The 26,600-nt window shown below is 42.9% G+C and overlaps 2 protein-coding genes across 2 annotated transcripts in view; both read left to right on the top strand.

The window, feature by feature from the left end:
• LOC145407291 (glutamate receptor ionotropic, delta-1-like) overlaps nt 1-26,600 on the top strand; it is a 528,461-nt gene that overhangs the window by 7,567 nt on the left and 494,294 nt on the right. The window lies entirely within an intron of this gene.
• The window catches only part of LOC145406044 (glutamate receptor-like), a 60,894-nt gene continuing 42,788 nt past the window's right edge, over nt 8,495-26,600 (top strand). Inside the window, exons 1-3 of the mRNA XM_080277233.1 lie at nt 8,495-8,515; nt 9,333-9,568; nt 16,711-16,839. Coding sequence (XP_080133359.1) covers nt 8,495-8,515; nt 9,333-9,568; nt 16,711-16,839 — 386 coding nt within the window. The remainder of the gene's footprint in view (nt 8,516-9,332; nt 9,569-16,710; nt 16,840-26,600) is intronic.

Raw genomic sequence — 26,600 nt, 5'->3', positions numbered from 1 at the left:
CCATGCTCACTTCCCTGTTTCTTATCACTGCTTTCATAGAACCAGCAACCTTTCTTCCCTGCTGTACCCTTTCAAGCACTTCACCCTCCAAACCTCCATCCTTACTCATCACACTACCCAAGTACTTAAACGTACTCACATTTTCCAATTCCTCACCATCCAACCTCGCTGTACATTCACTGACTTCACCTCTCTCAAAGACCATCACTTTACTCTTCCCTACATTCACCTTTTGATTCCGTTTCTTACACACTCTCTCAAACTCATCCACCAAGCCTTGCAGCTCCCCTTCGTCTTCACTCAACAACACAGTATCATCTGCAAACAACAGTACAGGGAGTTTCCAAACACTATCCTCTCTCACCAGGGCCACTCCAACATCCACTACCCTACCTTGTACCTCTTGTATTACCCCATCCATGTACAGATTGAACAACCATGGAGACATGACACATCCCTGTTTCAACCCAACTTTCAAAGAGAAAAATTCACTTAGTTCACTATCCACACGCACCGCAGCCTTCGCACCATCGTACATACTTTTCACAGCATTCAACAACTTCCCATCTACTCCATATATTCTTAACACTTTCCACAATCCTTGTCTATCCACCCTGTCATATGCTTTCTCCAAATCCATGAAAGCTGCATACAACTTCTTTCCCTTCTCTAGAAACTTTTCCACTAAAGATCTAAGAATGAATATCTGATCTACACAACCTCTTCCCTTCCTAAAGCCTCCCTGTTCTTCTCCAACTAATTTCTCTGTTCTTTCTCTAACTGTCAATAAGTATCCTACCATACACTTTTCCTATTATACTAAGAAGACAAATGCCCCTATGATTACCACACTCTTCTTTTTGCCCTTTTCCTTTGTACAAGGGAATAATTATACCTGACTTCCAATCCTCCGGGACTCTACCTTCCTCCCAGGCCAATCTGCACATCTTCCACATCCATTCTACTACTATCTCTCCCCCATGCTTCAGCATTTCACCACACACTCCATCAATTCCTGCGGCTTTCCCCGATTTAACTTTCTTCATTGCTTCCACAACTTCTATCCTACTGATTTCTTCCTGTCTTCTCACCTCCCTCCTTGTCACAGCCATTCCCCAGCCACTTATACTCGCATTACTTCCATCCTCTACATTCAACAATTCCTTAAAGTGTTCTCTCCATCTGCTCACTTTTTCTCCCTTCTCCACTAGTAATCTACCATTTTTATCTTTCACTCTCCTGCTAACTTCATTTCCACCCTGTCTTACTCTTTTCACCTCTTTCCAGAACATTTTCTTACAGTCCCTCCACTTTACACTCAAATTCCTTCCAAATTCCTCATCCACTCTCTTCTTACTCTCTCTTACTAATCTTTTCACCTCTCTCTTTCTTTCTGCATATAACTCTCTTTTCCGCCTCTCAACTTCTTCCATGACCCTATTTCTCATCCAGTCATTGTATGCTTTCTTCTTTTGTGCCACAGCCTGTTTCACCTCTTCAGTCCACCACGCTGTTCCTTGCACCCCCCTTTGTCTTCTCTTCGTTCCACACACCACATCACATGCAGCACATATTTCTTCTGTAAATATCCTACACACACCTTCCACGTCTCCCATCTGCTCCAATTCATATTTGAAATCGTTCCTCCACTTCTTTCTTGTACTCTGCCTTTTTCTCATCCTCTTGTAACCTTTCCACTCTCCTTGCAACTACTCCTTCCTCTCGTCTTTCCCTTCTTCTGTTCCTCCATCTTACTTGCATTCTAATTCTGGCCACCACCAAGTAGTGGTCAGAAAGTCCACTCCCCCAACCTCTATAAACTCTTGCATCCATTACACATCATCGCATCCTTTCATCCACACACACATAATCAATCATTGCCTTCCTTTCATTCAGTTCACCATCCACCCTTCTCATCACTCGCCATGTATACCTGTGGATCATTTTATACCTGAAGAGGGTATTGGCTATCACCAACCCTCTCCCAGCACAAATGTACACTAACGCACTCCCATTCTCATCTATCTCAGCAGGCACACCCCACTCACCTACTATTCCATCCACCTTAACATTCCCAACTTTACCATTCATATCACCAATCAAAAACACTCTCTCATTCCTTCCAAACTTTTCCATGCACACTTCTACATTTGTCCAGAACTCTTCTCTCACTCTTCTAGCACGATCTTGCGTTGGCGTATACACACACACAATCGCCCACATTTGTATTCCAACTTTCAACTTTACCCACACAATCCTTGACCCAACTGATCCATACTGTACTGTCTTATGCTCCTCTTCCATCTTTTACTCACAAATATACATACTCCTTCCTTTGCCCTCTCATTCTCACCTACTCCTGCACATATACCCCATTCATACTCCCATTCTCTCACACTTTCTCCTCTCCATTTTGTTTCAGTTATTCCACATACATCCACTTTCGCACCCTGAAGCACCTGGACAATCTCTCTCTCTTTCACCTTGTCATTCGCTCCCTTTACATTCCATGTTCCGATAACCATGTCCTTTGTCCGGTCCTTGGTTGTCATCATTTGGTCAGTCCTTGTCCGAGGCTTATTGTTTGTTTTTTTAGTTAGTTGTTTTCCGGGGAGGGGCACGAACCCTCTGGCAACCCTTTTAGTCGCCTTTTACGACAAGCAGGGATACTGGGGGAGTATTCTTGAAAAAAACCCTTACCCCCAGGGGGGTATATAGATATATATATACCCGGTATATATAAATATATATATATATATATATATATATATATATATATATATATATACTGTATATGTGCGGGCGCTCACTTACTCGATGTAGTGCTGCTCTCGGGTGCCCGCCCTTTCCTCTTCCTTCCTTCTTTCCTACCTTCCTCTTCTGCATTTCTTTCCTTCATTCTTTCCTCTTCCTTCTGCCTACGGGTCACTTCACACTGAGTGACGAGCAAATGGTTTCATGTAGAGAGGTGGCCTGCAGTCCTAACGGACCCAGGTTCGAATCCCGGCTGGGGCAGGGAACAGTTTAAGGATTTGAATTTCATTAAATCAGGCTTTACTGATCTACCAGAAGACCTGCCGACATGTTGTATAATACCCCCGCTAATACCAATACACCAGTCCTGTATGAGACAGCCCTAGCACGTATTCAATATAGACGGTGGGTGTTAGCGCCGAAGTGGTGACATGTAGAGGTGTATGGTGTGTAGGAGGACTGCTGGGCCTTGATAGCAGGCTGTGAAGCCTATGCCCAGAGTCGGACACATAAAAAAAAAAAAATGTACACCAGGAAACAATTTACTGTGCTACGCTAGTTTTTTTTTTTTATGTGAGGAAGAAGGAACCAAAGGCAACAAGCCCACAAAACTGTTAATTCCAAGAGAAAAACAAAATACAAGAGAGAGCCAAATTCAAGATCCTATCATTTCGAGATGCCTGGACACACTGCGTTTGAAAGACTGCAGATCAGAGGAAGCAGGAAATACAGACACAGGGAGACATTTCCACGGTTGACCTGTTGCATAAATGAAGGACTGGGAGTAACGGTTAACTCTTGCATTAGAGAGTTGGTCAGAAAAGGGATGAGAGTTTGCTGCTAGACGGGTGCTACGCACCCGTCGTAGAGGTGGAGGAATGCATGAAGATAGTTCAGAGGAGCAGTGACCATTGAAGTAGTGATAGAAAAGAGATAAAGATGCAACGGTGCAGCGAAGAGACAGAGGTTGAAGGGCGTCAGTAAGAGGAGGAGAGATAATGAGACGAAAAGCCTTTGACTCCACCCTATTGAGAAGAGCTGTATGTGGGGAACCTCCCCACACATGAGAGTTGTACTCCACGCAGGGGCGAGAAAACCCATGTATAGAGTCAACAATTGTGCAGGGGTAAAGGAGAAACGGAGTCGGCTTAGCACACCCAATCTATTGGAAGCAGATTTTACAAGAGATGTAATATGATCTTTCCAAGATAAGTCCCGAGTAAATGAAACCCCAAACATGTTCAAGGATGATGCAGGATAAAGCTGAATATTATTAAACATTAGTGGGTATACCTGTGGAAGATTTTGTCGGGTTGATAGGTGCAAAAACTGAGGCTTTGATGCATTAAAAACAACCAGGTTATTATTACCCCGGTCAGAGATACGAGCCAAGTCAGACATTAGGTGTGCCATAGCCTCATCCCTTGTTTGTTGAAGTAACTCCTGAGATGGACGTTGCTGGAATCGAATGGAAAGGTGCAGGGTGGAGTCATCAGCGTGAGAGGATAGGGTTAGATGTACAGCTTAGAAGGTCATTGATGAATAAAAGGAAGAGAGTTGGTGATAGGACAGAGCCCTGAGGAACACCACTGTTAATAGATCTAGGAGAAGAACAATGGCCTTCTACAACAGCGGCTATAGAACAACCAGAAAGGAAGCTAGAGATGAAGGCACAGATAGAAGGATAGAAACCGTAAGAGGGCAGTTTGGAAATTAAGATTTATGCCAGACTCGATCGAAAGCCTTTGAAATGTCAAATGCAATGGCAAAGCTTTCGCCAAAGTCCCGAAAGGAGGATGACCAGGAGTCTGAAAGGTAGGTGAGAAGATCGCCTGTGGAGCGTCCTTGACAGAACCCATACTGACGATCAGAAAGAAGGTTGTGATAGGAAAGATGCTTTAAAATTTTTGTATTAAGAATAGACTCGAAAACTTTTGAGATACAGGATGTTAAAGCAATTGGGCGATAGTTAGGGGGTTGGGAATGGTCACCCTTCTTTGGGACTGGCTGAATGAGAGCAAACTTCCAGCAAGAAGGAAAGGTACAAGTTGATAGACAAAGGCGAAAGAGTTTGCCTAGGCAGGGTGTAAGCACAGAAGCACAGTTCTTGAAAACAACAGGAGGGACTCCATCAGGCCCATATGTCTTATTAGTATTAAGGCCTGTGATGGCGGAAAATACATCAGCTGAAGAAATTTTAATGTCAGCCACGAGGAAGTCAGAGAGGGGAAGTGATGGAGGAACAGCACCGGAATCGTCTAAGGTGGAATTGGAGGAGAAAGTCTGAGTGAAAAGATCTGCTTTATCAGTAGAAGAAATAGCTACAGAGCCATCAGAGTCGGAAACAGGAGGGAAGGATGATGAGGTAAAGTTGTTAGAAAGGTTTTTGGCAAGGTGCCAGAAGGAGCGGGAAGAATTCAAGTTAGTGAGTTGAGAGCATTTAGCACGGAGAACTCACAACGAGGAGGTATCTACAAATGGAGTTCCACACCTAACCCATCCCATCCACCCTTCCATTAAACTGGGCCAGATTTACTCTGCTTTGATATCCTTCTTTAATACGAATGCTGGCATTATTTTTCTTTATTTGAGTATGTTTTTTATGTACCCATCTTTGTTTCTGTAACCATAAACTTTTGCAGATGCTTCAGTCACCAGCTTTACTGTGCGTTCAACTGACTGAGTATGGCAAGGATACTTTGGACACAGCTTTTCCACAAGTTCAGGACTTTCAACCAAAGCATGTAGTTCAACATCAAATTCTTGAGGAGTGTTGGTTCTGTACTAACCACCACATCCCAGCTGATCATTTGAGTATAATGATCTGCCCCAAAATTTATCTTTGGTATTTTGAATTGTCCTCTTTCTTGTCTTGAGTTGTTTTGTGATACTAGAATTTTCTTCACAGCATCTCTTCTGATGTCAATATCTTCATCAAATGCCATGCACAAAAGCATGTTTTTCGGATAGGCATAGAAAGCATCTGTTTGAATAGCCTGGGTAGCAACCTTACATGTTCCCAAGCATTGATCTTCCATTTATTTGATCTTGGTAACAGCATTGAAGAGATGTTTTTGGCCATTGACACAGGAAGGATTTTTCTTTACCTCAAACCAGGCAGGAATGTATCCAGTCATCAAATATTTGGCTAATGTTTTCAATGTTTTGGAAGGAAGAGGTACTGAGCAGTACAATTTCAAAATTCTTGCACATGCTGTCAGCCATCTTGAATGTGCTAATGGGGCTGGTTCAGCTGAAGAGAATGATGCAGGAAATTTTCAAAATGACACTGCATACCATATAATCGGAATATATTTTGGTCCTTACTTAAATCTAGCTCTGAATAGGTCTCATGAAACTTCTTCGCATCATCTACTTAAATTGATTCAAAATTTAACACAGTGACGTTACTGTTTCTCCTATCTTCTTCCAAATCTTTCCTTCGAATGCTTTGGGCCCAGAGGTTTCACAATCCAAATGTTTAAATATATGCCGAAATGGAAGCTCATTGAAATGTGACAAACATACAAGCCACTGCAAAGGGCGGTTAAGAAAGTCTTCAGTCAATTTTATTTCTCCGCCCTTTGTCCCTGTGTTAACAGGTGTATCATTGCACCCTATTGCAACAAGCTTCTCAGTCGTCAGCCCACAATTCATCAAGCACTGAGAAATGGCAGCTGCTGTTTCCCCATCAGTAGTTACATGTTCAAGGTATTCAGGGCCTGGATTTATAACTAAGGAAACGTGTTCCTCAAATATGCTTACTTAGTGAATGGACAGACAACCATTTTCATCTTTCTTCTCTTCCAGTGTTAATGTTCTGTCTTTTATTCCATCAAAATGCAGTGCTGTTGTGCCTTCCTTTTCTGTTTACTGAAGTCTTTGTCTGCCTGATTTTCTGGCATGTCTTACTTTATTGTCTATAACAAAATTCTTGTTTTCGGGAGAAACAAGTCCAGCACCCACCAGAGCGAAAGTGGCAATTGAAGCGGCACCTGTATTACTCACACCAAATCAATCAGCTTCTCTTTCAACCAGGTCACAATTGATTCGCATTCGTGATATCTTAATTTTTTCCTCTTTTTTTCTACACTTGGACAATATGGTTGATCTGTACCATCATTTTCCAAACTATTATCAGTATCACTCATTTTCTCCATCCCACTTTGACCTTTCTGACAGGTAGAATAGAAAGTTTTCATTTTGTAGTTCTCTGCATTCCGTTTTCTTTTTGCTAGTTGTAGCAGGATTTTCGTTTTTGTATCCACTTTTCCAATGTACATCTATTTCCTCTTTGATCTAAAAGAACTCTCTTTCAGTTTCGGGCACCTTTCTTTTCTTTGAACAATTACACTCTTCGAAGGATTTACATTTGCAACAGGAGATATCAAATAGCTCCATCTGCATATGAGTTTTGTAGTTATCAAGCTGTTTGTTGCAGCAGTCTTTCCCCTTATTTTTCATTAGGGCCCTGTACTTAGAATGGTTATCAAAACCAGCTGTGTAATTCTTGTTAGGTGAACACAAGGAACTGAAGCCTTTTCCCAAAGACACCGAAGTTCTGATCCAAGATCCTTCGCTATTTCCTTCACAAACTATCCATCTATCTATCTATATACCTAGGCCACTTCCTCCAAGGAAAGGGAGGTAGCCGAGACAGGACGACACACTCCCAATTTACTCATCCATTCAAACACTTTCATTTGCATCTTAGCCCCAAGAGGGAGAACGGACACATCCTCACCGCACCACACCGCACAAGGGTCAACTGCGCAATGCAATCAGTGACATCCGCAGCAGGGCCCGACAGCAGACCTGGTTTACCCCTGCCACATCATAACAGACCCATCCTCTTACCCGCACCTGACCTGACTAGCTGATCAGACCAAATGCGAGAGAATATCCCCTCAGGGCTGCGTCATCACTTATTCATTCACAATTTCTCTCCATTTATTTCTGTCACGCACAGCCACTCTTCCTTGCTCAACAGACATCCCTCTCGCATCCAGCGCTCTCATCACACTGTCCATCCATCCTATTCGTGGTCTTCTTCTCAGCCTTACACCTCTTACATCAGATCTAGTTATCTTTTTCACCAATCGCTCATTATCCATTCTCTCCATATGCCCAAACCATCGCAACACCCTCTGCTCAACTCTACCAGCCATCTCCCGAACAACTCCAGTTCTCCTTCGCACTTCATCATTTCCATATGAGCCACTCCACACATACTCCTCAGACACCTCATCTCCATTACATTCAAACTTTTCCTCTCTGCTACACCCATATTCCATGTTTCAGCCCCATATAACGCAGTCGGTACCACAACACCCTCATACAGCCTTCTCTTTACATCCATTCTAAGCGAACGACATCTAAACACTTTTTGCATTCCTCCCAACATCTTTCCTACTTCATTTATTCTAAACTTCACTTCTGCATCTATTCTTCCATCCACAACAACATGTGACCCTAGATATTTAAAACACTTTTGATTTTTCTGTTTCAGCAAAAAGTAATAGTGCCTCCACATCCCACTTCATTGGAAGTTGCTTGACACCAATAGTTCTTAAAGTGCCAAAAATATAATGAGTTAAGGCAGACCGAGTAATGTGAGCCTTATTTGTAATACCTGAAAATGAAAAAAACATATAATATGAGAGCAAAGAATAGATGACTTAAAAAACAAAGAAAACTCGAAATACAAGGTCTGATCTATAAGACTCCTACGACGGCACTGATGCACCAGATTCAGCTAATGGTGAGATATTGACGAGGCAGGTGCCACCTTTACAGTATATGAACATAGATTACACCAAAAGTTTGCATGTGTGATACTTTCATTATGGATGAACTTCACAAGTTGGATTTTTCTACCCGGTCTAATATACATTTACTGTATATATATATATATATATATATATATATATATATATATATATATATATATATATATATATATATATATATATATTGCCAGACGCCTCAATCCCGTTTGGGGTGGCCACAAACAAATGGCCTCCAAGTCGCCCTGTCCCCCGCCATTTCACTGCCTTGCTCCCAACTCACACCCTCTCTCATATACCTCTCCACCCCATCCCTCCATCTCATCCTCGGCCTCCCCCTCCCTCTTCCCCCCTCCACCTCACTCACATACACTCTCTTCGTCAGTCTTTCACCCTCCATCCTCTCCACATGGCCAAACCACCTCAGTGTGTTCCTCATAACGCTTCCTATCACATCCACATCAACACCACAACGCTCCTTCATATATATATATATATAAATATATGCACAGAACTCAGTCTTTATTTCTCAAATGTGTCTTATTTTAGCTGATACTGTTACCTCTTACAAAATCAATCACCATTTCCATATGTGAATGTGTCTTCCATTTGTACAAATGATGGTAGTGTGAAGACCAGACAAAAGATAAACGTCAGTGTGTCATTGTGCTTTGGGATCAAATACAAATTTCCATTACGGTACATTTTTGGTATATATTATGTAAATGTTCACTTCCGTGGGGTGAAATTTAGGATCAATGTTTAGAACGATAAGCTGAGGAATTTTTTTAGCTGGTGACGAGGTTGTACTGCGTGACTGTGGTGGTGGTGAGCGATGACCCAGCCTTCCTTGCTGCCTTCTCTGAATCCTCCTTCAAGAGCCACCTCCTGCTGGTCCAGACAACGAAGCTGCTCGCCTTCACTCGCCTGCCTCTTCACCGCCTCCACACCCTCCACCATCTTCACAAGACCCTATCACGTACAAACTCACTCATCTCCGTCGTCAATGACAACTCAGCTGATTTCCGGTAATTTTCATCAGCCAAAAACATCATCTTCATAACAGTTTTATAATTTCTGTCAGTCATTATCATAACTATTATGAATATACAATAAATACTACTACTACTACTACTACTACTACTACTACTATTACTACTACTACTACTACTACTATTACTGCTACTACAACTACAACGACTACTACTCCTGTAGATGCTAGAACGTATTAAGAGAAGTACCTTGAAATGGTTTGGCCATGTGGAGAGAAGCAAGTATGTGTGTGTGTTCTTACCTAATTGTTCTTACCTAATTGTATCTTTACAGGAATGAGTCAAGCTCGTATTGTCCCGTGTCTTAGACCATATTTATCGTACAGATCCTTAAATTTGTGCATTGTTTTGGCACACACTATTTCATTCGGTAGTGCATTCCATTGATCAATTGCTCTGTTTGGGAAACTGAATTTCCTTACGTCTTTATCACCTCTATTCTTATGCATTTTTTGCAGCGTCCTCTTGCTGATGCTTCTTCATATGTTAAGTAATCATTTATGTCTATTTTCTCCTTTCCTGATATGCACTTATATAGCATTATCATGTCACCTCTTTTCCTTCTCTCCTGTAGTGTTGGTAGATTCAGTTTATTTAGTCTTTCTTCGTAGCTTAGGTCCCTTAAGCTTGGTGTCCATCTTGTAGCGGCCCTTTGAACTTTTTCAATCTTGTCTGTATGCTTTTTGAGATGAGGACTCCAGACTATTGATGCATATTCCAGGGTTGGTCTAATGAATGATGTTATTATCCTTCTTAGCATGTCTTCATTTATGTATGTGAATGCTATTCTCATATTTGCAAGCAGTGTATACATGTTCCGTACCTTCTCGCTGATGTGGTCAGCCGGAGATAGTCTGTTATTGATAATTACACCTAGGTCTTTCTCTCTTTCTGATGTGTATAGGGTTTTATTTCCTAACTTATAATCCCAATCAGGTCTTTTTCCACTTTTACCAAACTTGATTACATGACACTTGTCCACATTGAATTCCATTTGCCATGTACTACTCCATTCATGAAGTTTATTTAATTCTTCTTGTAGCTCCCTACAAGAGTCTGTGTTAGTAATTCTCCTTTGTATTTTTCCATCATCTGCAAACATATTCACATAGCTCTCATTTCCAGTGTTACTGTTTATATCATTTATGTACACTAGAAACATGATTGGTGCCAGCACCGAACCCTGTGGTACTCCACTAGTCACTTCTTTCCATGATGAGTAGTTTCCTCTTATTACTGTCCTCATTTCTCTTTTTATGAGAAAGTCTTGCATCCAACAAAACAGTTTGCCTCGAATTCCTCCTTGATGGTACAGCTTCCATAAAAGTCTTTGGTGTGGTACTGTGTCAAAAGCTTTCTTGAAATCTAAATAGATACTGTCCACCCATCCTTCCCTTTCCTGTATTGTGTTTGTTAGTCTGTCATAGTAGCTCAACAGATTAGTAACACATGATTTTCCTTTTCTGAAACCAAACTGTCTTTCTGTTATCATACTGTGTTCTTCTAGATGATTTACCCAAGCTTTTCTTATAAGTTTTTCTAATACCTTGCTTACAACACTGGTCAGTGATACTGGTCGGTAGTTGAGAGGATTTTGTCTATTTCCTTTCTTGAATAAGGGGACTATATTTGCTTTTTTCCAAATATCAGGTAGTTTCCCTTGACTCAAGGATTTCTTGAAAATTTAAAATAATGGTTTACTTAACTCCTTTGCACATTCTCGTAACACCCAACATGAAATTTCATCAGGACCACTTGCTTTTCCTTTGTCTAATCTACTTAACTCCTCCTGTATTACTTTTTGTATATCTGGTAGTATGTGTAGACATGCGTGTTCCACATATTCCCTCTCAAAATTTTTTTCTTCTGTAAAAACTAATTGGAAATTCTTATTTAGTACTTCACAAATATCTTTCTCTTGTGTATAAGTGATTCCCTCGTCCGTGATGGATTGTATTATATCTTTTACTTTAGTTTTGCTTCTGATATAGCTGTAAAACAGCTTTGGTTGATCACTACTTTTATTTATTATATCCTCCTCAAACTGTTTTTGGGCTTCCCTCCTTATACTTGTATAGTCGTTTCTTGCCTGTTTGTAATTATTATACGCCCTTTCACTATTGTGCCTTCTGTATCTATTCCACAACAAATCTCTTCTTTCTTTTGATTTTTTACATTCTGTATTGAACCATTTCTGTATTTTCTTATCTGCTTCTTTGTGCTGTGGGATGTACTTCTGGACTCCTATTTCATAAAATTCACAAAATTTTTTATATACAGCATTTAAATCTTGTCCTCTAAGCTCATTTTCCCAATCAACCTCTAAGAAATACTTCTTTAGGTCTTGATAATTTCCCTTTTTATAGTTTAGTCTCTTTTTGTAACTGTCATTGCTGTTTACTATGTCATATGCTATCCTGAAGTTATAATTTAGTACTGCATGATCGCTTTTGCCGAGTGGAGGGTGATATATTAAACTGTCAATGTCATTTTCTTGCCTAGTAAATATTAGATCTAGCGCTGAAGGTACATCAAGTCCTCTTTTTCTGGTGGTTTCCCTCACATGTTGCGTTAAGAAAAACTCTTGTACGAGATCCAGGAGATTTTGGTCCCAACAGCTTTCTTGGCTATTTATATCTAGAGTATTCCAATTTATATTTGTATTGAAGTCCCCAGTTAGTATAATTCTTTCCGATTTCTACATTTCTACATTTTATGTAGCAAGGATCTTATACTCTGAATTGTACTCTCTGCCAGGTCCTCATATTCGTCTCTTTCCCATGTGTTTGATCTGGGTGGCATATACAAATTGGTTACAATTACTTTACCTTCAGATGTGTCGATCTCTACTGCAATCAGTTCTACTTGTGATGGTATATCTAGGTTTATTTCCTTGACTTTTAGATTTTTCTTAGTTAATATTATAATTCTTCCTCCTTTTTTTTAAATTTCTGTCTCTTCTCCATATATTGTATTCCTCTAAGTTTAGTATGTCATTGGATATCCTTGGTGTTAATTTTGTCTCAGTTAGGCATATTATTTGTGGTTCATTTTCTCTGACATAATCATTCATCTCTAGTAATTTAGATACCATTCCATCCACATTTGAGTACATCAACTGTATCATCTTGTTTATATACTTGTCATGACATGGTTCTACTAACTTCCTCCTTTTTCTTCCATCCTGTTTGTGTACCACTTTCGTACCTGCAATCCTATTACTTTGTAAAAAAAATTTCTTCTTGTCCTTTTCTGATCTTCCCTCATTTTTTGTTTTTGCTTCCTCCCTTTTCTCTTTCAGTAATTCCAGTTCCTCTTGTGTTAGGCATCTTTTTATCCATACATTTTTGAACTCCTCTTTTTCCATAAGATTCTTTGCATTTTTTAGTATCTCTTCCACAGTGTTTACACTCTGGAAAGTCACCTTTAGAGGTCTTGTCTTGCTTTTCTCGTATTTCCCTAACGTTTTGTGTTCCTCTATGTCTTTACTACAGATTTCCTCTGATACTTCTTTCAGTAAGCTCATTACATTTGCCATCTCCTTTTTGTCTCTAGTGATCTTGTTTTTAATTTCTTCCTCTTCTATACCAGTGATTACTATTGATTTATTTATTTCTACTGAATCTCTGACTAACTTTGGATTGTTTTGGATTATTCTTTTCACTTCCTTTTTAATGTGTTTTTTTCTTCCACCCTTGTTTCTAAGTCTTTCTTTACTTTCACCATTTCAGCATACGTGGTTTCTACATCATTTTTGTAGCTTTGCACAACTTCATTCACCTGTGTTATCTTCTCCTGAATATCACTGCTCTGGTCCATATGACTGCTTGCTTCTCTAATTGTCTCTGTGTCATTTTTTAACTCTTCCATAACACTCTCGTGATTAACTACTGTACTTCCCATTTCACTCACTTTCTTCCTAAGCGTATTCAATTCCAGTGTTAGTTCACTGATGGTTGTGTCTTTCTTATTGGCCTCCCTTCCCAGTTTTTCTATCTCTTCCTTTTGCAACTGCATTTGCTTCTTTATTTCATCAATTTCATTTTTGAAAGCCATTTCTAGTTTGTGTACACGTTCAACCAGTCTATTGTGAGTCTCCACTTCAACCAGTTCTTGGTAGAAATCATCATTTTGCTTTTTACTTTTAGCCCTTTTCTTTTCCAAATTTGTTTTACTGAAGTATGGATCCATTTTGTAATACTAATGGAACAGAGTATTTACTTACAAAGTATGCACGCTTTCCCCGTGTTGCTGTAGTATAAACAAACCCAGCTGACTCAACGCATCGTGGTTTTTTGTTGTTTGAACCAGTCTTATTTAAACTTATTATTTCTTTTCCTTTTAATAATGACAAATCATTTAGTCTAACCTGGTACCGAGCTTGACTCATTCAAAGATACTTATTTAGGTAATGCCTCTGGCCGTGCTTAGCTGGTATGGAGCCCCGGTAACGGACGTCTACTTCCGACGATGCCGTGTTTGTGTGTGTGTGTGTGTGTGTGAGGTGAAGGGTGGTAAGTGGAGGGCGAATCAAGGATGAGACGGAGAGATAGAGTGGAGAGGAAAATGAAAGGGTGTGAGCGGCATAGAGAGCAACCTGATGGAGGACAGAGTGGCATGTACAGTAGGCGATTCGTTCGTGGCAACCCCATCGGGATTAAGTTGTCTGGTTATAAATAAATCAACTTATCATCAACCTGATCATTATCATCATCATCATCCACTTTCCCACTTTAAAAATTGGGAGTGCACTGTACGATCCACAAACAGGAAAATAAAACACACCAACTGGGCAACAACTGCCCAGTGAAATGGGCCATACATCCACTGACCTATGATTCAAACCACTTAAATCATGGTCTGTATTAAAGAATATATATACAAAATCCCTGATATTGTCCGATTCTCTAAATAAGAGGCCTCTGATAGTTAAATGATTAATAAGACTATATTTTCTCAGGTATTATAATTGCATTGACTATCATGCCTTTTAGTACTTGCTGCGCCGACGATAATTAGAAAATTCTCAAAATGTACGAATGCTAGAGTGCTACGACAGCACTGGCTCATCTAAATGGGGGTGGGAGGGCTGAGATTTGAAACATCAGCTCTTTTTCATCTGTCCCATTATTATACCCACATGCCAGATGTTGCAAGGACGAGTGTGTATGTGTGTGTGTGTGTGTGTGTGTGTGTGTGTGTGTGTGTGTGTGTGTGTGTGTATTTATTAGTCCGTCTTTCTGTGAAGAATATAATTCAGAAAATTTTGACAGTATGGACCAGACTAGTAGAAGAGTTGAGAGTCACACAAGCAACTAATTTTTTTTTTTTTTTAGCAAAAAGACAAAGGTCATGGCAAAGTCAGCTGTAACAGCTTTGGCCCAATATACACCAAACTGGTTGGTTGAATTGAGGTTAAGGCAAAATAATGGTCGGGACAGACACAATGAGGCGCTTAGTCATCCAATGTCCTGGGATACAAGGCTGTGCATCATCCACGTTACCTCATTTATCTTCCTTACATGTTGCCCTATGCACTCATTAAACCTCTCATCCCATAATGAGTGAATGGACACCTGAGTCGGTTGAGTCAGGTGCCCACATCATGATCTGAACCATGACGGTATCGGGCCGGCAGCTACACAGTCAGCGATGCTAATCACTCATTTACCGCAGTGACTTTACACCAGCTCAGGTTAGGAAAGGATTATCTGTCAACATTCAAAGATAGTTTTACAACATTTCAGGTTTAGTAAAGTTGTGTGTGTGTGTGTGTGTGTGTGTGTGTGTGTGTGTGTGTGTGTGTGTGTCAATGATCAAAGTCAATGTCACAGGGCAAGATCAAATGTTCAGCTCAATAACTGATTGCTTATTCGATTTCGGCCAAACTTGGTGGCAGTTTTGAGGGCCAGTCTTGGATGAAAACATTGGATATTAAAGGTAAAGATCAAATGGGTAAAGCCAGCTCAGGTCTGATCGGAACTGAATCGAATCTGATGGAATGACTGAGGTCAGATAAGGATGAGCTATTATGAATATTAAAACAACTGAAGGTCACGGCCACAGGACAAAGTCAAATGCTTGGCCCTTTGATGAATACTTGAGTATGGCATGGGTGTTGCACTCTGTGAATGCTTCTTCTTCTTCTTCTTTGGAACAAATTGTGTTCTAGTGGCTCAACGTGATGTAAACGGATGTAGCACATAAGGGTCAATAACACAGGATTGTTCAATATCGTCATGAGGGGAGGAATCAGCTGCTCACCCATACCTTACAAGGAGATAGTCACTGGAACGCCTAGCTCTGGGTCTCTGGGCTCTTAATGTGGCAGAAAGGCTTGTATGACACTACAGAAGAACAAGAAGCAGCACTCAGAGAGTGTCAAACCCATGATCAACCATTGCTCAACAGCCCGAACACTGGCTATGCTGTTTGACCTTATTTCCAACTGTTCTCTGAACATCCTTGCCTAACGATAAATTTTTCTACCTGCTTTGGAGGAAACAGATTCAAAACTGACTTGAGTGTACCACGTGTCCTCGACCTTTGATCTGTTACTCTCAAAATGTTATCCTAGACTAACCCTCGACCCTTCCTAATAGCATGATCCAAATCGAATCAGAACTGTTTAAGCTACACAGTAAAAAATTTGATTGTGATATATACTCTTGATATTTAACTGATTAATTTGAAAATAAAGTAGCTTCATCGATGCTCTACCCTTTAATCATCCATAAAAAATGGTCTGAATTACATAAAAACTGCTTAAATGGACCTTGTCCTTTAATCTACTACTCTCAAAAACAACAGGTCAACCACTGAAACAACAGGTCAATCACTGGGCTGATTCTTAAATTTTCCGCCAAGTTAGGTAAAGCTGGGATAGAAACCGAGTTATTTTGTTAACAGACACACTGACACACACACACACACACACACACACACACACACAATATATATATATATATATATATATATATATATATATATATATGACTAAGGTCTGTGGGTTTATAAACAAAAAAAAAAAGACAGGCAAGACTTATTGTAAAACACACTATACTGGCTTCTGTAACTGCTTTTGCTGTACCTTTCTGTACACTGCGTACTGTGGACAGTGCCAGTGTATACTCAATGGTGCCGTTCAGTGAGCCAGAGTCTCAGCCGCTTCGAGTAGCCACATGGACTGTTGGTCGGGGCTTGGTGCTCGGATACCTGAACCAACTCTTCCCTCACAAGTTTGCAAAGTAAGTGGAGAGATTTTGAGATTTTTTTTTTTATTTACCAGGTATACTTTCTCGTGGTCAGGACAAGTATACCCTCTGAGGCCATGTACCCTCTCCACAATATGTCTACCCCCGATGTATATGTCCCCCCCAATGCATAGATGCCCCCACTAAATTTGCTAGGTCAGCATGATTTCCCGCGCCTGAAGACGGCGTTATTGCATCAGTTGATATCAGGCAGCCGAGAAGGGCAGACTATTTTACTGTGAGCTTGTAATAAACTCCTTATCTAGCTGTTTGTACACGGAGTTTCTATTACCAAAGTATTGCAAGTTACATTTGGTAGCAGAGGTGTTTCGAACCATCAGATTCTGACCGCCTCCTTGGATTTTTAGTGATACAACAAGATACACGATGACTCGCATCTGCCAGCCTCGCCCCTCCTCCGTGCCTCTATACCTTGGCTGTGCTTTTCGAGTGTACCATTTTTCTCACCAGTGCTCACCTCTCAAACACCCGCACCCATACGCCTTGTTCCTGACCGCATGTGTCGCCGTCACCGACCTACGCACCTGTTGCACCTGTTCCCAGCACCTGTTCCGAACTCATCATAGCTCCTGCCCCCACGATGCCACTTATCACTATCTGCCCGCTACCTGCCCACCACCATTCCCTGCATTTGCAACTCACCAGCTCTACACCTGCCTTGCGCCGACATCTGCCCTCACCACCCACCACCGGCCTCCGCCGTCGCCCGCATCTGGTCTGCATTACGGAGCCTCCTAAGACCGCCACTCCCTGCCGGTGATTCATCACGGCGTCTCTTCTCCTCTCCGCTCAGCTGTCTCTCCACCGCCGCCCCGCCCCGCCCCGCCCTGCCCCGCCCCAGCCCAGCTACGCCCAGCCACCCTGCACGTCATCCATCTCGACACTCCCGTTTCTACTGTGTAACTATAGTATATCTTTCCTTTCTATAGAGATTATCCTCGATTTTCTCTACAGATTGGTTATTGTAAATATTCCATCTCATTTTCATTACCCCGTTTTCATCTTCCCCTACGTTATTTATACTACATCTCATCCTTTGCATTTTATTTAAACCATCCATGCCCGCACCTTCATTCATTTTCACACCTAGTGTACTCCATTCTCTCATTGTTATTTATACATTTCCACCTACGTATCCATCTTCATCCTTTCATCTTCCATTGCCGCATTAAATGGCATACTTTCCACGTCAACTGCTTACCAACAGCCCTCTCGACCCGGAAACATCACCTGCTCATACCCCGTCTGCTGACTCTAACACAATCACTCATTTACGAAGTGGCAAAGAGTACCACCGCCCTGTACCTGAGACTCCCGTTTCACTTCCCGCAGAATCACTTACTACCCGTCCTACCCTCGTAAATCCAGATACCTCCTCCTCTACTCCTGCCTCTACACTCCCTTCTTCTTCCTCTACTCCTTCCCCTGTCGTTCCCTCTCCTGCCTCCCTTCATACCCCGTCTTGCTCGCCCTTAACTGCCACTACCTTCTCTCTCTCCCACACCTCTCCTGCCACCAATTCTACACTTCCAGCCATGGCCAACCCTCCACAGTCTATCTATCTCGACGATGCCAATCGTCCCAAATTTACCGGCCAGGACCCAACTTGGTCTGTCTATGATTTCCTCAGAGAAGTCGAAACAGAAATAAACAATAGACAAATTACCGAGGAATCGCTTAAAGTAGCTTACCTCCTCGGTCGCTTGCACCACGGTAAATCAGACATCGGATCCGCGATCCGTGCAGGACATTTCGATAGCATTCGTACCTTTGCTGATTTTCGTACGGAACTCATCAGCCTTTGTTGCCAGCATTCAAATACCGCGTCTCTCATGGGATTCATTAATCTCCTAAACCAACTAGATGAGGACTTGCGCGTCCCAGCGCAATATGCCAAGCTCCGCGAAGCTGCTGCTGCCATGAAAGCAACTAGTAGCGAGATGCTCCAATTACTGTTAGGCACGAAATGGTTAGAAGACAAGAATGGCGTTCCAATGCTTTCACTCACCAACTTTGCTGATTTAACTGGTTACCTCAGATTCCTTCACTGGTTTACTCCTAAACAGCGAGAGCTAGCCTTGGAAATTGGTTTCAATCCAGGAGATAAAATTATTCAGGTCACTAAAGCCATTCATGAAAGAACAGGTTCGAACTACACACGTCAGGGCACCACCCAACCCTTGGCCTCCTCAGTCTGTCACACCTCCGCTACCCCAGACCAATCTCACTCCCGTCCCACCACACGCAGCAGACCTGCCACACATCGCTCTCCTACCGCAGGTCGTGATCAATCTAGCGCCCGACGGAACAGACAATTCTTTGCTGGTACTGTGGTCATCCTGGACATCGAGCATCCAGTTGAGACCGTACATACATACATACCAGACAGTGTACGCCTTCCCGGTCACGTCGTCCACACTGCAAATACCACAAATCAAGCACGACTCACACCACTGACGAATGTCGTTACCTCAACCGCCCACAGTCGGGGGAAGCGCCGCTCCCATAGCGGACCAATATCACGTAGAACCAGAAACCCAACTCCCCATCCGCCATGTAGGTCCCATAACATCCTCGGGTTTAGTCATTCTCGGAAGCAGTCATGACATACCAACGTCATTCTTCTTGGACACAGGATCTATAGTAAATCTCATCTCCAAAAATTCCTTACAAATTATTCATCGCCATCACAGCCACGTCAGTTTCCTAGAACCACCAGACATTCGCCTATGTGGTGTTAACGGCTCAGAGTTTAAGGTTAAGGGAAGAGTCACCCTTGAAGTCAAACTCCACAGAGATTTGCCCCCTATCCTCATTGAATTTCATGTCACTAATGACTTGCAGTATCCCGCAGATGCCCTTATTGGTTTCTTCACCATGGCACAACATTCCATTGCATTATTACCTGCTTGTGGTAGTATAGACATTTCTGGATTCCCGGTTTCCACTATGGAATGTCCCCGTCCTGTTCTTACGATCAAATCAGTCCTTCAATTACCTCTGTCCCTATCACTACCAAAAAGTCCAACCCAGCACAAACCACCACTATCATCATCTGAGAATACAGAGATCATTCCTCTACTGACTGCGAGCAAGGACATAAATTCCTCAATGTCTCCTGATACATCATCTCAGCCTTCGAACATGGCCCTTACATCCTCTTCCGACAACACTATCACTGACTCAGACATGTCTCAGTTACCTACCTCACACAGTCTGCATGATCTTCTCCAACACACAGAGACGAAACGTGCAGTAACGAATACGTGCACAATTTTGTTACCGCATGAGTTCACCAAAGTCTCTGTTCGTGTTGCCGGTGTGAAAGAAGGAGTGGATGTACTAACCCTACCTGAGACGTGTTGTGTGAATGGCTTGACTTATGAGTCAGCGTGGTGTACAGTCTTAGAGGACAGTTTATGCTACCTGTACTTGCTCAATGTCACAAATGCTCCACTAAAACTTAAAAGTGGTGTAAAGATTGGAGACTTCCTAGTATACCCAGCGGCCGTAAAGGTGTGCCAGGATTCCTCAATTCCTACTATTCAGACTGATGATACGCCAATCGGTGTATGTACTATTAACTGTACGGGATCTGCGACGACGCATTCACCCGATATGCTCTCACATCTCACTTGCACAGATTTCCCAGAAAATATGCCTCAACTCCTCGACCTTCTGACCTCGTACAGAAACGTTGTTGCCTTACCCAGTGAACGGATGGGTAGAACAGACCTTGTCAAACATACGATTGAACTACTCCCAGGAACTCAGCCGATTTACATACCAGCGTATCGATTTCCTCACAGCCAGAGAAAGCAAACAGATCAAATGGTACAGAACATGTTAGACCAGGACATTATTGAACCCTCCGTCAGTCCATGGAATAGCCCAATTTTTTTAGTACCAAAGAAGGACGGCAACTTTAGACCAGTAGTCGACTATCGTAAGGTCAATTCTGTCACCGTTCCAGACCGTTTCCCGTTACCTGTCCTCACTGATTTGCTAGAATCCCTTGATGACAATAACGTAGTCTTTTCATGTTTAGACCTCCTCAGCGGGTACTGGCAGGTCGAAATGGAAGAGTCCTCTCGCCCAGTTACAGCCTTTAGCACCCCTTCCGGACATTTTCAGTTTAAGAGACTCCCTTTTGGTCTGAGAAATGCTCCTTCCGTGTTCATGCGACATATCCATTCAGTCTTCAGCGGTATGATGGGACACTCTCTTTTTGCTTACCTAGATGATATCATTGTTGTGAGTAAATCCATCCCTGATCATTTTACCAAACTCCAGCAAGTCTTTGAACGCCTCCAGCTCGCAGTCCTGAAAATCAATCTCAGTAAATGCGACTTCCTGCGAAAGAAAATCAAATTCCTAGGCCATGTCGTAGATGCACAAGGCATTCATACTAATGAGGATAAAACTAAGGCGATCATTACCTTCCCAGAACCTACCACTACCGAAGCTGTACGAAGTTTCCTGGGCCTCAGTGGCTATTATCGTCGCTTCATCCGGAATTATGCACAGATCGCCACTTCTCTGACCCACCTACTCAAGCAGAATGTGCCCTTTGTTTGGACTAACGACCAGTCACAGGCTTTCCAAAAGCTAAAGAGAGCTCTTGTAAATGCCCACTGTGACTCTTGCCTCTCCTGCCACCGCCACAAAGGATCAACCGGCTTACCAGCACCTCTCTTACAATACCCAATCCCATCACAACCATGGGAAACTGTCTCAATCGATCTCTTAAGACTACCTCTCACAGAATCTGGCGCTGAGTACTTGTTCGTAGCGGTCGACCACTTCTCCCGCTACTGTGTCCTCGTACCCCTCTCCGACAAGACCGCGAAGAGCGTTGCCCGTGCCTTTGTAGATCACGTAATTTGCCCATTCAGTACCCCTCATACCATTCTTACTGACAACGGTACAGAATTCAATAATAGCCTTCTAGATAAGATCTGTCGCCACTTTCATATCAGTAAGTGCAATGTCGTGCCTAACCATCCGGCTTCCAATGGCCTTGTAGAACGCCACAACCGAAAAATCTTAGAGTGCCTCAGACATCTAGGCTCCCATAGTTCGTCCTGGGATGACTGGATTCCCCAAGTGGCATCCTCCATCAATAGTTCCATCAATGCATCCATTGCTGAATCTCCCTTCTTCGTCCTCTTTGGCTTTGACAAGGATCTCCCATACTCTCTCTTATCCTCAAAGCCAGAACCCATCTACAACATGGATGATTATGTTAAACTAAAATTGGCCAACTTCCAGACAATCCACCAGTATGTCCAATCCACTTTGGCTTCCTCTCAGGAGGACATGCTGCAGCGCCAACATAAGTCCGCCTCTCCTATCACTATCAATGTAGGCGATCTTGTCTTTGCTCATTCCCATACGCGTTCCTCTAAGTTGGATGACAAATTTACAGGGCCCCACCGCGTCCTCACTCAACAAGGCAACAAATTTCACCTCCAGGACCTGTCCACTAGGGACACCAGATGGGTCCACGTCGATGACTTAAAGCGCGCACCCCGTGGCCTCGTGTTGGAAGAGTCACTTACACAACCTCCTGCCCCCTCTTCCCCTCCTCCCATCCCTCAGTCTACCTTGTCTCCACCTATCCCTCAGTCTCCTTCATCTCCATCTCCACCTGCTCATTCATCAACCAATCAATATCGGTCCAAACTGCGGTCTGCCCATCAACTTCTTCACGACCTCCCCCATTAACTCTACCCTGATTTTCTAGGTACGATGTTAGCGATCTCCCTGCTGGCAGTGCTGACCCTCCTGGGGTCTGGGTCAGGTCAGGACGATGGTGGAGTAAGTCCCGGGGCCTTGGTCGGCTCGGGAGGCGAGATAATGCTTATCGACGACATCGCCTCTTTGCGCTACGATCTTGCGCCCCTGGCCGACGGAGCCATTGCCCTACCTGCCTACGCGCACCAGCTCCGCGGAATCAGGAACCATCTCACGGCCCTCATGGGGACACACAACCCGAATGAGTATCTCTATAACCTTTTCCTCCCACTCTCCTGGCAATTGCAATACATAAGTAACAGATTCACTGAGCTCAGTGACACATTTTCCATTCAGACACCCGTGGGTCGTTCTCGTGTGAAACGAGGTCTCTTCGACTTCGGCGGTGAGATTCTAGAGTGGCTTGTTTGGCGTTGCTACAGCCCGTGACATTTCTGGCTTCAAATCTGATCTCACTCATTTAGCTTCAGCCCTAGAATCACAACGCCGAGTCATTAAAATCCAACACACTATGTTACAGAAGCTCACAACCCAACTCAATGAAGTCACGTCCACTCTAAACAATTTCACCGATATCTTACAACGCCACCTTTCAGATCTCAATGTTATCTCTCAGTTCTTTTACCTCAAACTCAACATGGATAATCTCCAACTGGCCGTTGACTCTCTCCTGTCTCAAGTCTCTACCTTGGTTCGTATCCTGGTCGATGCTATCAATGGCCGTGTCACTGCCAACTTAGTACCTGTCTCAGCTCTCCGTTCTGTCCTGGAATGGGCTCACTCCACCTTCGGTCTCTCCCCAGTCCTCCCTTACTCCTCCCTTGAATATTATTATCCTGTTCTCGAAGCCACTCTTCTCACTACATACGTCGTTGTCCATATTCCTCTCCGTTCTGCCATAACCTTTAACCTTTTCCACGTCATTCCCTTCCCTTTCTGCCTCAACAACTCCTTGTTACAGGTATCTGTTCCTTCAGAATATTTCCTCCTCTCCCATGATCATCTTTCCGTTGCCTTCCTTTCTTCCACAGACCTCCAGCAATGTTCCTCCCTTACTCCGACCTCTCGTCTCTGTGCTGCCCACCTTTTCGCTATCTTCCCTAGCAGTGCTACACCCTGTGAGTCTGCTTTAGTTCGCAACCATTCCATCTACTCGGCCTGTTCTTTTGTCCCAGCTCCTGACCTCCCAGTCCACCATGCTCACCACAACCATGTCCAGTACTTCTTCTTTGCTGTTCCCATCTCTGTCACAATCATGTGTCCTGGTTTTTCCATTCGCTCCGTCTCCGCTAGTGGTCTCTACAAAGCACCTGACTATTGTACCATCAGATCAGAGTCCGTCATCACTTACGCCACTCGCTATCACCAAGCTGTTCGTAAACACTCCTATGACATCTTTCAACCAATCGACATGCCTTCAACCCTACCATCTGCCAACATTACCATCACCTCCCCTCATTTGCGCATGCTCACCTTCCTCAATGACAGTGATTTCATTGTGGATCAATTTTCTCTGGCCTTCAGCCGTTCATGGGTTCATCCAACAGTTGTGTTTCCCCCTTTGGTTATCGCTTTCATAGGTTTTCTACTCATCATCTGTGCAGTGCATTGTTGTGTCAGAAAAATGGAACGTCGACTCCCGGAAATCAGAGTCGCTACAGGCATAGTACGCCCTACACACGACGTAGAAACTCCCCGTACTTAGTGCCCTCACATTCCGTGACTACCATTGCCATCTAACAATTAACCAAACTGTGAACAGCACTCTGCCTACTAGAAAATGATGGTATTCCTTTCACGCATTACTGAGTGACAGTGTATCCTACAGAAAATACAAAAAAAAAAAAAAATGAAGGAAGAACAACACTAGAACTTTCATATCTACACCTTGTTTATCATGTATCAAACTATCATTGTGTAATTCCCATTATGTTTATATATACCTTCGACCCTTACTGAATTTGTGCCTATTAATCCTTGTATATCTTATCTGTATATATCGTTCTAATTCCCTCCCCTCAACATGGCCATGTCTCCCCTACTGCCCCTGTCTCATACTTATCCCTTGTACAAACCTCCCGGTCCTGCCTTCCTACTATAATCAAACACCATTTAACTCCCGGTGTCAGGAGACACCGTCTCAGCTACCCGGGGGAGTAGTGTACCCCTTCCACAATATGTCTACCCCCGATGTATATATGTCCCCCCCCAATGCATACATGCCCCCACTAAATTTGCTAGGTCAGCATGCTTTCCCAAGCCTAAAGACGGCGTTATTGCATCAGTTGATATCAGGCAGCCGAGAAGGGCAGACTATTTTACTGTGAGCTTGTAATAAACTCCTTATCTAGCTGTTTGTACACGGAGTTTCTATTACCAAAGTATTGCAAGTTACAGCCACTCAGCACTTTCTCAAAAAAGAGCTGCTTCTGAACAGCGTTTTGTTTTGGCGTAAGTGTTTTGTGGCCTGACATAACAGCAAATCACTTGTCCAAATGAGGGCTTTATCTGAACAGTTACCACCCGCACCCCCACCACCTCCATCATCATCAGAGCTAGTACCACCACCATGATTTTCATAGCTACCACCACCACCACCATCACAGCTATCACTGCCACCACCACCACCATCTTGATCACAGGTACCGCCAACACCCTTATCACCACCATCACCACAGCTACCACAGTTTTCTGCTGAATAAAACTGTCTCTTCACGCCATCAGTGAAGTAACATATATCAGACTGTAGATGTGCAACCCCACCTCTCTCTCTCTCTGTCTCTAGAGATGCGTGAAACTCCACAGAGATGCCCCGCCCTATTTTTCGGTGTATGCGGTCCAGTATGTAACACCAGTGAGGACAGTTATTAGAGGTCATAACATCCTTTCCGAAATTTTCAACTAGGCATAGAACTGAAACTGGTTCATCTGGGATCCAACTCCATTTCTGCTGCCAAAGTTCATCAAAACCATTTTTCCAATTGTGTTTCCACCAAACACACACGTGCCCATGATAAAAAAAAAAAAAAAAAAAAAAAATTGGCATCTTTCAGTGTGAGACATTATGATATACGGACTATGATGTACGAGAAACGACACGGTTATGTCGCTATGTATCCTTCATTTGTGTTATCTTATATATTACAGATATATAGCTGGATTCGTCACAATAACATTGTACTACATGTCAACTCAACCATTTTTGTGAATAAAACAGGCATGCCAGCACTACCGACTGAAACAAGGACGTAGCATTTCACATCATATCCAACCCCAGGGTGCCGATGCTTTCTTTATCGAGGATACATAAAGCTGTCCAACTACAGAAGACGGCGGCAGCTATACTCACTAATATTGCATGTTTCTCAGTCTTCGGTGCCAACGTGTGTGACTGTGCAGACCAATTCCGGATCTGCAAACTTTGCCACACAGTTGTCAAGCCAAGTCCAGGTCCATTGGGAGAGCTCTGTTTTAGTTGTGCCTACATTGTCTACACTCTTCTCTGTCCAGGTTCTGAGCTTCTTTGAGATGATCAGTTCCGTCGCTGCAGAGGGCTCACCATTGTTTTCTGTCAGAGGCATTAGTTTCAAGATCTACTGTTATGATGTTGGCTTTCTTCAGGATTGTCCTTGTATGATCTTTACAACTCATCTTTTGCCCCCCTGTGTTGCATCGTGGGGCAGGGAGTTGGCCATACAGAACCAAGCAGGGAAGGGAGTGTTCAGGCATGCAGAACATGTGTCCAGGCCGTCTAAGCTGTTTTTTTTTTTTTTTTTTTCTATGCTTGTTGACTTTGCCCAGTGGATAATATGTGATTGAGGGAATTTATCCTCCCATGTGCGTCCTGGGATGCACTGTAAGAATCACGTTTAAAAAGATTCAAGCTGTATGGTGGCCAAAAAATAAACTTTAGATTTTTGCTGATCCACAAGGCTGCCCTTGTTCCTACTAGCAATACATATTTTTGGTAAAAACTT

The sequence above is a fragment of the Coenobita brevimanus genome, chromosome 8, assembly GCF_032717465.1.
Source record: "Coenobita brevimanus isolate Jiangsu-jjx chromosome 8, ASM3271746v2, whole genome shotgun sequence".
NCBI lineage: Eukaryota > Metazoa > Arthropoda > Malacostraca > Decapoda > Coenobitidae > Coenobita > Coenobita brevimanus.
Note: the sequence above shows the minus strand (reverse complement) of the source record. Positions and strands in the feature narration are given on the sequence as shown.